General features: G+C 25.6%; 1 protein-coding gene across 5 annotated transcripts in view; it reads left to right on the forward strand.

The window, feature by feature from the left end:
• The first annotated feature begins 6,163 nt into the window (after positions 1–6,163).
• The window catches only part of LOC135927413 (uncharacterized), a 74,371-nt gene continuing 64,021 nt past the window's right edge, over positions 6,164–16,513 (forward strand). For 2 of the 5 annotated variants that reach the window (XM_065463389.1, XM_065463392.1), the window contains exons 1-3: positions 6,170–6,197; positions 6,240–6,313; positions 6,351–6,562. In XM_065463389.1, coding sequence (XP_065319461.1) covers positions 6,185–6,197; positions 6,240–6,313; positions 6,351–6,562 — 299 coding nt within the window. In that variant the 5' untranslated portion in view covers positions 6,170–6,184. Of the gene's footprint in view, positions 6,198–6,239; positions 6,314–6,350; positions 6,563–16,513 lie in introns of all 5 variants that reach the window. The other 3 variants (XM_065463393.1, XM_065463390.1, XM_065463391.1) reach the window with 3 other exon arrangements.

Raw genomic sequence — 16,513 nt, forward strand, 5'->3', positions numbered from 1 at the left:
TGACTAATTTAACATTTTTTTTCTTTCATAGTCTTTGTCTTTTCTAATTAGTAAGTAATGGTGACTAATTTAGCATTTTATACAAAAATTATTTAATTCCAAAATAATCTAAATCGTTGTCTTATAGTAAGTTTTATGCTTTAATTTAATAAAATTTAAAAAAAATACATTTATAACTTATGTAATTCCAGAGTATAAATATTGCCAGCAACTTGAGGCCAAAAAATATGGAAAATATTGTGCTAAATTTGTAAGGAAATATAATATTAAAAAATAGGTTTATTTCTTGTTGATTACAAAATTATAAAACCCAGCAATGCAACAATTTAAGAAAAGAAAATCTATTTAGACTTATCCTTTGCGAACACAATCAGACATTTAAACAAGTCCCTTGGAACCAAGGTTTACCCCTCGCTTGAGATTATACATGTTTAGATCGTTTTGTCAGATTTTTTTCTGTCAACACTATAACGAAAGCTGAAAATAAAAAAACAAATAAATATAGCCACCTTGATAATCTTCTGTGGATCATTTGGACCCCAAGACCTAAAATTATTTAAAGCAATAGCACATTACATTTAATATCAGATGATCCTAAAAAAGGCTTCTACCTACGACAAAGAATATCAATCAAAATTTGTCGATATTGTATATCTTATAAGTGGGTCATTAAGCCCCGCCGAGCAAATCTAAATAAATTATTTTATTTTTTAATTTATCTTCTTTTAATTATATATTTTTTTATAGAATATAGATGAAGTATGTTAATTATAATTTTCATATTCATTTAATAAATAATTATATTATTTTAAAAAAAACATTAAAAATAATTATTATTTGAATATATTATTTAGGTTTATTCATCCATATTTTTAAAAGTAATTAGTTATATTTTAAAAAATATAACTAGTTACAGTTATTTTATAGCAAAAATTTAACAGTTACTTGTAACTCGTTACTTAAACAACACTACTTTTTACACGCATTGTGTATTTAAATACACATACTAAAAAATTTAATTTTTTACGGTTTAAAGAAATTATTTTTTCAATTATTTTTAGCTTATTAAGGGCTCTTTAAATACAAAAATAAGTTTTTTTTCGCACAATAGAGGGTTAATGGTTCTTTAAATGAAGCAGAAATTTTCACTAAACCAATTTTTGAATTTAATAACTATTTACAAATGTTTAAGTATATGATCTTGAAACAGAAACCATCAATTGATGAATTTTATAATTTAATAAATTTACAATATTGATAGATATTGATGTCATATTGAGGCGATTGTTATGCTCTCAGTTTTTTATGATTCTCCAGAATACTCCAAAAGATGGACTAAAAGTAAAAGAGAAATAGGTAGAATTTTTTCATAATAACATTAATCCCTACATTTAGAAAAAAAATGCCCACATATATTATACTTACCTCTTTCGAATGCCTTATCGGAGAGCATTTTTGGCCTGATGAGGACAGCCTGGAGAAAGGAGAGAAATGCCGTAACAACATTAGAGGCCGACCTCATGGTTAAACATAATTATATGTCATGCCAACATTATAAATATCTCAATAGGTAAACTTTTAGTACCAATATTTAAATCTCAAATAAAATATAATTAATGTTTTCCATATTTTTTTTATATTTTATAAAACCTTGTATATATTCGCATAAAATTATCTATTTTATATATTTTTTTATAAGATTTTATCTTGCTACCTTCTTTTATATAGATTGGTATTTTTTTTATAAATTTAATTATTATAAAGATGTTATTTAAAAAATAATTTGTCTCGTTTGATCAAATTATTTTCTTTTATATAATAAATAAAGTAAGTCTACTACAAAGAAGTAGAAATTAAAACTAAGTATAAAATATTACCCATTTTAAAAAATATTACCAATTTTGAAAAATATTACCTATTTTGGAAAATATTACCTATTTTAAAAATATTATAAGATGTTACCGACTTTATAAATATTTATATAAAGTAATTATAAGAAATAATAGTGGGATAACTAAGCCATTTTACAAACCAGGCCTAAGGCCAGCACTTTAGCCATTTTCATATTTACCCCGCAAAATACCAAATTTCTCCCGCAATTTGAAAATTTTGACCGGCAACCCTGATTGCAACCTTAATTTTATAAGTCTATGCTTTTAATGATTTTTAGGTTAAATATTTCAGATATTTATCAATTTTTTTAAATTATATTTAAATCGCATATTATTGCAGTTTGTAAGATATAGCATTTTTTCAAAAAAAATATAATCTATTAAATAATATTTAGGATAATGATATGTAATAGGAAAACAAAATAAAAAATTATTCTAAAAATGGGATATTTTTTTAAAATCCAGTGGAGAAAAAACCTGATGGAAAAAAAATGGGGAAAAAATCTGAAGGAAATAAAAACTACGGAAAAATAAATTGCGTGAAAAAAACTTCAAAATGGAAAAAATTTAAAAATAATAATTGCAACAAAAAACAGTATCTTTTTAACAAATGGAGAAAACATTTATAAGGTTTTGTTGATAAATTTAAATTGGAATTATTATATCTGATAAAATGTGTACTCTGGAACCTTCCTGAAACGGTCCAGAACGTTCCTAAGAATAAAAATAGGTTCTAAATCGTAAAAATAAAAATCGCTTATCGATTTCAAATTTACTTTAAAAGTTTTCTAGGAGATATAAGCAAGATTCCCATTTTAGGGATATAAAACGGGAACCTAAAAATACGTTAAAATTTTAATATGAATATTGATAAATTTTTATTTCACTATTTATCACGTGATTATATAATAAGTTCTTACCTTTAATTATATATTTATACTTTTGTAATTTTATTTTTATGATTAAACTTTCTATATGATTAAATATAATTGTATAAAATAAATTAAATTAGTATTAATTATAAGTAGTTTACATCCACACACACAACTACTTATAAAAGTGTTGCTGATGGTTCAAATAAAAATTTACCATGTACCTAAAAATTTAGCATAATTCGATAAATAAGAGGGTTAAAAAAAATATAAAATTTAATTTTATATTGATATGGCAAGGTGATAGTTATGAACAAAAAGATAATGATTAAATCGTATTAGTATTATAGATATAGATATTTTTTTAAATATTTTTTGATCTAGGAGGAATATCAAGGCAAAATTTATAAAGATTTAATTTTTTGTTCAAAAAAAAGAAATAAATAAAGTATATAAGAAATATGTTTGAAACAGATAATTGATGAAATAGGGAATATCTTGAAAATTTTTCAGTAACAGATCAATTAAAGATGAGAATTAAATATTTTGTACAAGAAAGAAGAAACGATTAAAGAAATATGGATATTTAATATTAAAACATTAGAGTGAGATGAATAATAAGATCACGAAAAGTTAATAAATATTCAATGTAGGGAAAAAGAAAATAAAATTTTGAAAAAGTAAATATATAGGATTTAGGAAAACTAGTATTAATTTGGGAAATAAAATTTTTTATGAAATCGGTGTGATAATATTTGGTGTATTAGGAATTAAAACATAAGATTCTCCGCAGCCGTCATAGAAATAAAAGATCGCAATAGATCTCAATTAGAGATTAGATTTTTTGGTAGATATTAAAGATTTAATTCAAATATAACATTGATTAGCTAATAGCCTGGAATGAAAAACAAAGATTTAAATAAGTCAGCATTTATATTAGATAAGATTTAAGAACATTTATGTTGTAGTTGTATCGATGATAATATAAGAAATTATAAGAAAACAAAATTTTTGGAACTTAGTGATTAGAGGCAAATTTAAGGAAAGGGAAGAAATAGTTTTTTTAAATGATGGTGATAATGAGATATTAAAGATTTCTGAAGAGAAAAGGAAAATTGGGTATAATTTTTAATTAATAGATGATTTCTTTTTAAAGTACAAGAGTTGTGAGATAGGTTTAAAAAAGTATGAATATTGAAAAAGTTTCAAAAAGAAGGTGATGTTTTAAAAAGTGATAAAGATTGTAAAGAAAAAATATGCACTAGAGATATAAAGGGTATGTTCTCGATTAAAAAGATTGGATATGGCCTAATCATAAGTATAGATACAAACACAATTGATTTATAAAATAGTTATTGAGAAATAGATAACAGGGTTTCCCATTCAAAAAGGAAGTGTCAATCATAGGAAAAAGTTCGATTAAAAGGAAAAAATGTCAATCAAAAAAGGAAAAGGTCCGATTAAAAAAGAAAAGTAATAAAAAAGGTACTTATGGTTTAGGAAAGTCCAATTAAAAAAGGAATAGTAAACAAAAAATGAAAAGTCCCACGTAGTGTAGACCTTAAGCCACGGGAGGCCTTGCCCCCTTAAAAATTTCGCCCACCAAACCTGGCCCCTTGATAATTTTTGGGCCCCACAAATGGCCCCCAATTAGTTATTGAATTATAATTCTCCATTAACAATTAAATAATCTATATGAAAAACCCAATTTCTTAGAATTTTATGTCCTTAATTGGTACATGATAAAATTTAGCCAAGTACATTGGCCTTTTTTACTTTATTTATAAAAATTGAAAATTTTGTATCAATAGAAAAGTAATATAATCCAAAATGGCGAAATATATTAAACGAGAATACAAAAGGAAACAACAATGGGTGCGTTATTATTTTACACAGTATATATGTCGTAATTTTTAAAGGGATCAGAACTATCCGGGATCATCACGGGTTTTAAAAAGATAAATAAAAAATTAGGGTTTTAAATTAAGGAATGACAATACGGTATTATCACGTTTTAATCGTGATAAAGAGGAATTGCGATTTCGTTCTATTTCTTTTTAATTTTATTGTTATTTATTAATTTTTAATGTTGTTTTTTTGCCTTGAAATAAGATATGTCTAATATAGGGTATCTCGATAGCTAATCAAAAGATCTATTCAACTGGAGGTCAATCTCTCCCCCTTAATGCGTGAATAGGTCTGGGGGTGGGGGAGAAATTTTTTATCAAAACAAAATACCGATATGGTTATCAAATAATATCTAATTTTAAAATCTTTTGACTGAAAGTTTTCATTCTTGGTCTTGATGGGTATGACTTGGCCTGAGGGATGGATAAAGGGGTAGGGAGAAAAAAATTAATTTTTTTTGATATGGGTATCAAATAAAAGGTAATTAAAATATTTTTTTATTGTAATAATAATAATCACTCATAGATCCGGGTCTAGGCCTTAGGGGGTCAGGAATATTTTTATCAACACAAAATATCTATATGGGTATCAAATAAAAGCTAATTTAAGTATCTTTTGCTTGTCTTGATGGGTATGACTTGGTCTGGGATGGTGCATGGTGGAAAGGATGGGGGTGCAAAAAATAATTTTTTGATAAGGGTATCAAATAAAAGGTTATAAAAATATTTTTTTTTGTAATAATAATTAAACTCTAAATGGGCTCTAGGTCTTGGAGGGCTATGAAATTTTTTATCAACACTAAATAGGATATTACTATAAAATAGAAGCTAATTAAAATATAGGTAACATTTGAGCTAAATTCGTTACCTCAGTCCTACATTATCCCATCTAAAAAAATGATAAACGAGAATTGACATCATAACCCTGAAAATAGTGAAGGAAACTTCAAATTTTTTTCATTTTATGTTTATATAAGTTATTTTACACAAAATGAAACAAAAAAATAAAACATTTTTTAAATACCAAAAATCTAAAAAAATTGACTAAACTGAGAATTGACATCATAACTCCAAAATAGTGATGGAAACTTCAAATTTTTTTATTTTATGATTATATAAGTTTGTACCAAATAAATTAATCCAGAACAAAAATTTATGCCCTTATAATTCATATTATTTTTAATTAAAAACCAATAATTATTAATCTAATACGCCATCTAACTGAATATATTTATGATTTAAAAAATTTATTATGTGTTTTATATTTTCTGTTCTATACATATTAAAAATTTCAGGACTACATTTTCTTCTATATTCTATATTTTATTTTAAATTTATTTAATTTTAGATAAAGATTTATGCAATAAAAACAATTTATTTATATTTTCAAATTACAATTGAAAGTCTATAAAATAAAATTAAATATTAGTCAATTCTCAGTTTACCTGTCGATTTACCGGTCAATTCTCAGTTTAGTTACACCGGATCGCACTCTTTATTTTTAACATGTGACATGAATAAAAAAAGTAATGAAATTAATAATCATCTAAATAATTTGATTTCCCAAGGTGCAAAATTAAGTCATATGGCTAAAAATGAGATTAAAAGACATAAAATTCTCCAAATGGATCATAATTATTGGGTTTGATTAAATATAAATATATTTAAGTTTATTCTAGCAATTGCCTCGATTGAAATTAAATATGTTTATGGAATTAGATAAACTGTTGTCCAATCCTAATCATTTAAATTTTGAAAATATATTATGGTATTGTAATAAATGTCACCATGTTAAACCAATAACTATGCAAAATATCTTCAATTTTTTGCATATGTTTATACCAATGGAGCCAATATTTATAAAGGATCAAATTAAATATTTACAAATGAAGTACATACATTTATTATACATAGTTTTATTTTGTCTTGGACACTTTGTTGTTAGAATAAGTAGATGTTGTGGGATAAGTTTTGTCATATGACTGGTTTGGTTTTTTAATATTGGTTATTGGCCCCTGTTATTGAATTATACTATCATATAAAATGGCATCTTTATTAAAAAAAAGCTCATCATTAATATTTGATTTTTTAATAATTTGGGCAGCTCACTAATTTAATTAAACTGAGCAATAAAATTCCTATAAACTATTATAAAGTGCCTTGACAAATTGTTTACTTTGAAAAGTAGACAGAATATAACTTTTTTCATTTGTATAAGACCACTATAAACTGGGCATATGGTTTATTGCATTCATTTATTTATTGAAGTGATTGAATTTATAATGTGCTAATAGGTTTAATATTTCTAAAGACAGAATATAATTTTTTTTAGGGGTGTACCGATACTACTTTTTGGAGGCTGATTCGATCCGATATTTTAGATATTTAATTGATATCGGCCGATAACTGATCCGATATCATATCTAATTTTGTATTCTGTAAAGATACCGGTTTTAATTTTTAATATTCTTTTTATTAGTACAACATCTATAATTTTACTATACCATAACATATGTCATTTAAATATATTATAATGATCAGTTATAGTTTATATTCAATTCAATTGCAATTATTTATATAATAAGTAATAACATTAATCTATTTACATAATTAGTAATAAACAAATATATTGAAATTTGAAATTAATATATAAAATTAATTTATCGAAGATTTCTTTTTAGAAATACCAAAATTTCCAATTTATCAGAGATCGGTCTGCGGTGATGGGGACTGTTAATATCACTAAAAACAGATTCTGAAGAGATTAATGAAACTTTTTTAAACAGAATGCGAAAAAAAATAACTATATTGCAAAATGTTTATTAACTAATTATTACTATTAAAATAATTAAGCATAAAAATATATTCCGATTTTATTTATAAAAACAAATGGATTTTTAGATATAACTTTTTTTAAATTTTGTTAAAAGCGCCATTTTATATCGGATCGGAAAATTTTATAATATTTTCTGATAACCGATATTTTAAAATGGGCAAAATATCGGCCCGATCCGATCCGATATAAAATATCGGTACATCCCTAATTTTTTTCATTTGCATAAGACCACTATAAACTGGGCATATGGTTTATTGCATTCATTTATTATTCAAGTGATTGAATTTCTAAAAAATATTACCCAAAGTGAATGTGCTAAAAGTTTTAATATATCTTAAAACTATTCACAATATTCATAAATACAAAGAAGACATTTTCAAATGCCATGAAGAGGGAAATGCTAAATAAGAGCAAAAGGAAACTTAAAAATACCAAACATTAAAAAATTAAATATATAATTGTGCATTTTTTAAAAGTCAAAACTTGTGAAATCAATATGCCAGGGCCAATTTTAAAATGACTCTAACATGGTTGGCTAGAAGCTTTAAAAGTTAACATAATAAAAATCAATCATTTATTTGGGACTTATCTTATATTTCATAAAGAAATAAGTAAAATATAATGGAACCATGTTCTAATTCAATTGTTTGTATCAAAAGTACAAAAATATAAAAATACCTTAAGAACTACGAAGAGGAAAAATATATTTTTTTCAAAAATATATATATAAACTAGCTGATAGCCCGTCAAGAATGACGGGGAATCAGAATTTTTCCTTATGGATAAATAATAAATTTTATCTTTATTTGATGATTGAATCAGAATAGTCAAATGAGAGGAATAGATTATCCATATTCATTCTTCCAAGATTTCTATAAATTTTTAGAGAAAAGGCCAAATATATTATGAAGAATATGATAAAAAAAATAAAAATGGCATGAAAAAGATATTTCTTCAAAAATAGTTGTATTGAAACTTAAAGAAATTAGGAATGTAGATGATAAATTTCATAAATTATGTCATATTGAGTCAAAAGCAGAGCTCTATGAATTAGATATTTGTCTACCTTGACTTGCAGCAAATACCCAGCATTCCAAGGTCAGTTGAAAAAATACTATATAATACACTTCTTTATCCCCCTCTTGAATTCTTTTATTACTCAAATGAAATAAATATTTTCAATTCATCAGGCAGCACCTACAAATCTGCTAAATATTATTAACTCAGAATCCTTCCATGAATCTATAGAGAAAAAATTATATATTTAGTAGATTTTATTGTAAGGGAGTTAATCCCATGATGCATTACTAGCTGAATAAATTATAAATTAAAGGTCAACTGTGGTTGATAATGTTCCAAAGAATGCTTATTTGCATAGTTTCAATCACATTTTAGATTATTTTCCTAATAGGTAAGACCAGCAGGGTAGACAGATTTGTTCAAAAAAAAGCAGGAGAAATTAATTAAAATTCAAAAAAAAATTTTTTATAACAAATATTAATTTTTTTCTCCGATTGTTATTTTTTTATAACAAATAATATTTATTTTTTTCTTCGACGGTTATTTTATTTATTTTGAATATACTAATACGCAGTAAAATAAAGGTAGATACTATTTTTTTAATATAAAATTAATAGATACTATTTAAAAAATCAGTACATATTTTTCAGAAGATTTAATGTTATTTCAAATTTTTATAATTTGTTACATATTCCTTAAAATCTTTACCTAGTGATCTGCATCGGGCCTAATTTTTCAAGCCCGGCCCGGCCCGAAATTTTTTTTATAAAAGTTTTGCCGGCCCGAACCCGAAATTTTTTTAAAATAGTTTTGCCGGCCCGGCCCGAATTTATTTAAATATAGAAATTAATTTTTATAATTACTCAAAATAAAAGACATATGTTATGTCGCTTAGTTTCAATAAATAAAATCAAATATTTTTATTTTACATAAAAAATTCAATATAAAATTGATAAATTTAGATATATTTAAAAAAAATTCCAAGGTCCGACCCGACCCGGCCCTAATTTTTTTAAAAATATTAGACCCGGTCCGCCCCGAACCTGATTATTTTCGAATTTCATAATACTTAGATTTTCCCATTTATTATTAGTAAATTCACTTTTTTTTCTAAATACGAAATGATTGTCGATTTTATCATGATCATCAGATTTTATAAGATTTTGTCTTACAACCGAGCTATAAAAGTAATCGATAACTTGGGTTTTTAAAGTTATAATTAATTAATTTATTTATTAATGAAACATTTCCACTACAATTGAATTTTTTAACTACAGGTCGTCCCTATATTAATAACTAGACTTAAATAATCTTCGGGCTTTACTTTTTCAAAAAATAATAATATTAAATTGGGATTTTTAGGATAAAAAATAAGATTTAACAGCTGAATAATTTTTATAAAGTTTTTTGAGAGCCATAATTAATGATAGCCATATTCTTATAAAGCAATTTATAGGAATTCGGACCATTCATTATCTCGAGAATCCATATTTTTTTTAAAATAGATACCCTGTTCGTGGATCTGTTGAATTTGGCAATTATTTCTTTGTCTATTTATAATGAAACATTTCCCTTTCTTCCCACATTGTGAATTGTATGGTACAGGCAACCAATGGGGATAATATTTTCACTCAAAACTAATAATTCACTCACCACAATTTATCTTTTTCTGAAATACACACTTACGTTATCGGCACAAAAGCTGTTATATTTGATAATGGAAGTTACAATTTTCAAGGCTTTGCACAAGCATGGACGCAATGTCCTCTGATTTCTCCGAGTTTGATGAATATTTTTCTAGAAGTTTACTTTAAGCACCAATTGAAATCTACGATGTGCCTAAAATGGGTAAATTCAAAATTTATTTATTAATTTATACTAACCCTGTATTGCATGTACTATGTTAGAATAATTTTTTTTTGGCAAACTAGATTTTTTATTTCTCTAGATACTATTGATAATCTCATGGCTCACTTTTTTAAAAAAAATTCTAAATTTCTTAGAAGATGAACGGTATGTGGATTTAAATACACATTATGCAATTAAGTATACAAATTTCAATTATTTCCACAATAATTTTTATTGTACTTTAAACTATAAATATATAAAATTTTATTTAAATACAACAAATGTTAAAGGTTTAAACATTATAATTTTCATGAAAATCTATAAAACAATTATTTGTGGGCGTAAAACATAAATATACACCACATTTTTTGCAAGATACTTTTGTTATAAATAAGCATCCTGGCATTTTACATCTACCCTTCTTATCATTATATTTTGGCCAATGAGCCGTGAGGTCTTTCCTAACCTCTTCAAGTGGTAAATATTGAGCTGGTCCTTTTTTACATTTTTCCCGATAACCAGTTTGAACTGATTTTCGTTTTGGTATATTGTTTGAAGTGCATTTGCCATATTTGCAAAGGACTTCCGCCACTGAAATTTTGAAATTGTACAAACTTAATCGATCCTTGCGTGCTATTGATATACTATTACAATCACGTTTATATAGCAACCATGAATTTATAAGTAACATGTCAAACATATGAAATAAAATTCTATAATACCATTTTCTTGATTTCATATGAATTCTATATAAGGAAAGTAGAGAATCCATGAGAACTACACCTCCCATTGATTTATTATATATTTTAACAATATTTGGACATTTTATCATGATTTTTTCCTTTTTTTTCCTATCATATCTTTCACAGTCTATTAGAGGATGTGCACCTACAAAAGTGCTTAATAAAGTCACAGCACGATTGTCGTGCCACACTGAATTTAGCTTCACTCCGTTTATTATTGTTTTTTTTTGAAACAAAAAATCCTCGCCTTTTTTTTAAACTCCTTATCTGTTGGGAAGTTTATATTTGGAAGTCGATTACCTCTGACCGTGCCGCGCAAAATATCCCTCTTTGAGCGAGTACGACTAGCAAATTTGGGGAACAAAACCAGTTATCAAAAAATAATTTATAATTAATTTGCTGCGGTATATAAGAAATTAAACGGAGCACAGCATTGCCACTTGCTCCAACATCAGGCAATCCTTTCGCTGCTAGTATTTTCCCAGAATATATTTCAAAATTATGCAGAAGGCCATCATCTCCGCATAGTAGAAATACTTTATAGCCCCATTTTTTGGGCTTTTGAGGGTTATATTGTTTCAACCTGCTTATCCCTTTGTATGGAATAATTTGCTCATCTACGCAAATGTTTTCGTTTATCGATAAAGATTTTAGTATGTTATTGGTTAGAGTTATTAGGGGTCTAATTTTATGTAGTGGGTCATGGCCTCCACTTTCAAGTGGAATTCCAAACTATTTTTCTCCTAGTGTTTTCTTTTTCATTATTGATATTTTCTTTTTCTTCCGAATCATCTGTCTCATTGAAATCTATATATTTATAGATTATATAAGAGCAAATTTTAAATATACATAAATCATTATTTTGTGTTGATAGAAACTCCTCATCCGACGTTTCACTTAAATTTGAATCTTCACTATCATTAGGTATGTCACCACAATTCATAATTCTAAAAATATAAAACTCAAATAAAATACCTTATTTGCATAATGTGTCTTTAAAACCACGTATGATTATTACAAAATATATCAAAAATAATAAATATATATAAAATAATTTCATAAACATTTATTTTTACCTTTTATTCATCTAATTTTAATGTTTTGAAATTTGTCAAATATATTATTTTTCCTTTTCCGATGGGTAGAAAATTGAGAAGAAAAATTTTATAAAAAAATAGCCATTTTTAAAAATAGGGTTTATTAAAATTCGAAATTAAAAATAAATAATAGATCACGTGGCCCAAATTAAAATATCGAAGATATAGAATATGGCTTCAAATACACACCATGCAATTGATTTAAAATTTATTTATAAGATATTTATTATACAATTTGTAGTATGTGGAATGAGATACACGGTATGCAATACAGGGCTAAAAGTGATGAATAGATTAATTTATACTAAAAGGATGAATAGATGTCAAAATTTCAATATTTTGTTCATTTAAACAATATAGTTATATTCAATTGTATTTTAACTAGGGCTGTGCCGATATTAAATATCGGATCGGATCGGTACCGATATTTAGCGTTTTCCTAAAATATCGGATCGGGCCGATACCTGTAAAAACCGATCCGATCTTTTTACTTTTCATTTTTTTGTTATTTTATTTTATGTTATGTATATTAATTTTACATTATTTTAATATTTTCTAAATAATTTTTTTAAATTTTATTTCTTTTTAAAATAGATTTATAGTATTTTAAAAGTTTTTTTTTATAAAAATAGAAAGGAAAACCCAAAGTTTTATTTATTTTAAATCTTTTTAAATAACGCCAATTTTTTTATTTATACTTTAAATAGAAGAATTTTTTTAAATATGGTATCTGAATTATGGAAATATTTTACAAAAGACAAAGATTATTTTGCAAAATGCGTTATCTGCGGAATCATCTGAGTTTGCCTTCAGTACGGCAGGAGATATGGATAGTCCATATCGTAGAAGCTTATTCTCAGAAAATCTAGAGGCTCTCATATTTATTAAAAAAATCTAATATATTATAATTTAATATATTAAATATTACAATTTTATAATTTTATAATTCATACCAAAATAAAATGGATATATTATTAAATATATATTTTTTTATTATAGTCTTAATTGTAGAAATAAAAAAATTAAATTAAATTCATAATTCGATTTTTTGCATAAAAAATATTGATTTCTTAATTACATTTGGTTCAAACGGGAGTGATTAAAAATCATTATAAATTTCGGATCGGGTTTGAAGCAATATCAGATCGGATAGGTGAAAAATATGTGAATCGGCACCGTATCAGGTCAATTCAGCGAAACTTTTATCGCGAAGGAATTTTATAGCGAAGGTAATATAGCGAAACCAATTCCGCGAAACATTTATAGCGAAGACAATATCGCGAATATATTTCTGCGAAACCATAACCGCGAATACTTTATAGCGAATACATTTTAGCGAAACTTTGATAGCGAACTCGTTATAGCGAATTTATTTCCGCGAAACCTTAACCGAGAATACTTTATAGCGAATACATTTTAGCGAAACTTTTATCGCGAACTCTTTATAGCGAATTTATTTTCGCGAAACTTTAACCGCGAATACTTTATGGCGAAACTTTGATCGCAAACTCGTTATCGCGAATTTATTTCCGCGAATACATTTTAGAGAAACTTTGATCGCGAACTCGTTATAGCGAAACTTTAATCGCGAACCATTTATAGCGAATTTTCTACCGCGAATGTATTTGCGCGAAATTATTATAGCGAGCGCATGACCGCGAAAATTGTAAATTCATTTAAGTGAAATTGAAATATTCAATATCAATTTACCAACCGAAGTTTCTAAATCATAAACGCGAATGTTTTAAGAATATTTTATTACTTATTGTTTATTTAATAAGCATGTAACCTCTATCTGATGTGATAGAAAATATATTAGTCTTCCTGGTCTCACTCACTCAGGATTGTAAGTATAGAGCGGACATTTTGGGTTAAGTTTTTACCAGAATAAGTTAACCCTCCCCCCAACATAGAATTTAAAAGTGTGCTTTATGTCATTTAAAGTAATACTTTTTATCTAATATAGATAAAAAAAATATACTAAAAGCTAAGAATTTTTTATTGATTTTCTCAGATTATAATAATTATAGAAGATTTTACTGATAATTAATGCCTCCTAATTACAATTTTGAGATAATGCACATCGATATAACTTTGATATAATAGTAACTAATTCATTTGAATATTATGACCTTTCCTTTTTCTTCTATTCACATTTTAATAAATAGAAATAACTGTAAAGTTATGATTAATCAAAAAAAAAATTCCAAATATTCTATTGGATTACATAAATTTGTAATATTTATGAAGAATAAATTATGGAATAAATCATTAGATTTTCAATTATTTTAGTTTTTTATTTTTGCTGATTTCTAAAAAAAATTAAAATGCGTAAAATAGTTTTCATCATTTTTTAAAATAATACCAGTTCAATTTAAATCATAGCGTTTTTATGAAAACATCGCTAAACGCTTCTACTCAATTTGTAAGCACCTTTACTCATTTTTTCTAATAAAATGGAATTTTTGAAAATAAATAGAAAATGTTCCAAATCAAGAAAATAAAAATATTCCAATATTGGGAAATCAGGGCAAACTGGGTTAAGTGTTTATTTATTTACTTTTACATATTTTACCACCACAAGGGGGGGGGTTTAAAAACATTTTCTAAATTTTTAGAAGAGTATATAAATGAAGGATAATAAAAAATAATTATAAAAAGTGGCTATATTTTAATTCTAGATTAAATAGGTGGCTTATTCAATTTTCTCATTTTGTAAATTGCAAAAATTTTTAGGCCCGGCTATACCTCCCATATTCTAAGAGTGAGGTGGGATTTTTAATGACTAAAGGATAAAAAGTGGGAAAGCGCGACAACTGCAATACTTTTATATATAAATATTGGTGAATAATTTTTTTCAAATTATAATTTACGAATTTGAATATTATCCATATTTATAAAGTCAAAATATATAAAAATTAGATCCAAATCTACATATTTATCGGAAGGAATTTATTTTATTTAAAAGTTTAATATATAAAAATAAATTTTAACTCTTTGCAATTCATGTCAAAATTCTTCTTTACCATTAATTCGTCCTCTAATAAATCAAATGAGACCGAAGAAGGATTTTTTCGCCTAATTATATTTCAATAAACTCATTTCTGAGCCAGCATTTGAATGTAGAATTAAAAATAAATTTTTAGATATTTTTTAGGCTTATATTTACATTTTTATTTAATTCTTTCAAAATATTCTAACTTGATCGTATCATTCGAAATCAAAGGTTTAAGCTATTTATATCTATAATTACCATAATAGTTTGATAATTTTGAGTAACTTCTTTATATGCTTCAACTTGTGTATCAGAACAGAGGAATAGACAAGATTTATATATTTTAATATCAGCGTTAAATTTGGCGGCTGAATAGTTCTACGAACCAATTGTAAATTATATCAATATTTCTTGCTTTATTTGTACCAATTGAGTATTTAAACGAGTATAGTAGCTCGTAAAAGGAAAAAACTATTAGTAACAAAATTTTGGCAAGTCTATTATTTAAGCGACGGAAATAATTTATTCAGAAAATTTTATGGATGTTCCAGAAAATTTTATGGATGTTCCATATTAATTATAATTTAATTCGTTTAATAGACAGTATAAAAAAAAAGTTTATTAGCAAAATAAGAAAAATTGCCTAATTTGGCATTATTGATAGAATGGAAAATAGCTGGTTTGCGCTAATATTTATTTATTCTTCAGTCATTTTTTTCACACACAAAAAGGTAACCGTACTATAAGAGAAATAAAATCTATATCTCCCAAAAGCGTAAAATCAACCAAATTTCTGGAAGCATTTAATCTGGAACTTAAATCAATATATGAAATTTATTACATTGATTCTTCAATTCGTTTGGTAGATAGTTTTTAACTACAGAATAAGATAAAATTGCCACGATTGGCAACATGCGAAAAAAACAATTATTTTTGGATGAGCTCATACCATAGAAATGCCAGATTAGTACTCACTATTCCATCAATCAGTTTTTCTAGTCAATAGACAAAAACTAGTTTTAATAAGAGAAATAGACAATAGCAACCTTTAAGTATGAACAGGGTTGCCATGTCTCTCCCCATCAGCGGGACTCCCGCAATTTTTTAGTTTACACGCAGATATCTCTCTCCCGCAAAACTACCGCAATTGGAAATCTCCCGCAAAAATCTACCGCGATTTTTTAATTTCTCCCGCAATTTAAAAAAAAGGTATTTTAACGTTTTTAATATGTAAATAATAATTTTGAGACATTAATTCGTTATTTTTATATTTTTAAATATTTATTCGAAAAACATGTCTAGT

This window comes from Gordionus sp. m RMFG-2023, chromosome 3 (genome assembly GCF_954871325.1).
Source record: "Gordionus sp. m RMFG-2023 chromosome 3, tfGorSpeb1-WG-v2, whole genome shotgun sequence".
Taxonomy (NCBI): Eukaryota; Metazoa; Nematomorpha; class Gordioida; order Chordodea; family Parachordodidae; genus Gordionus; species Gordionus sp. m RMFG-2023.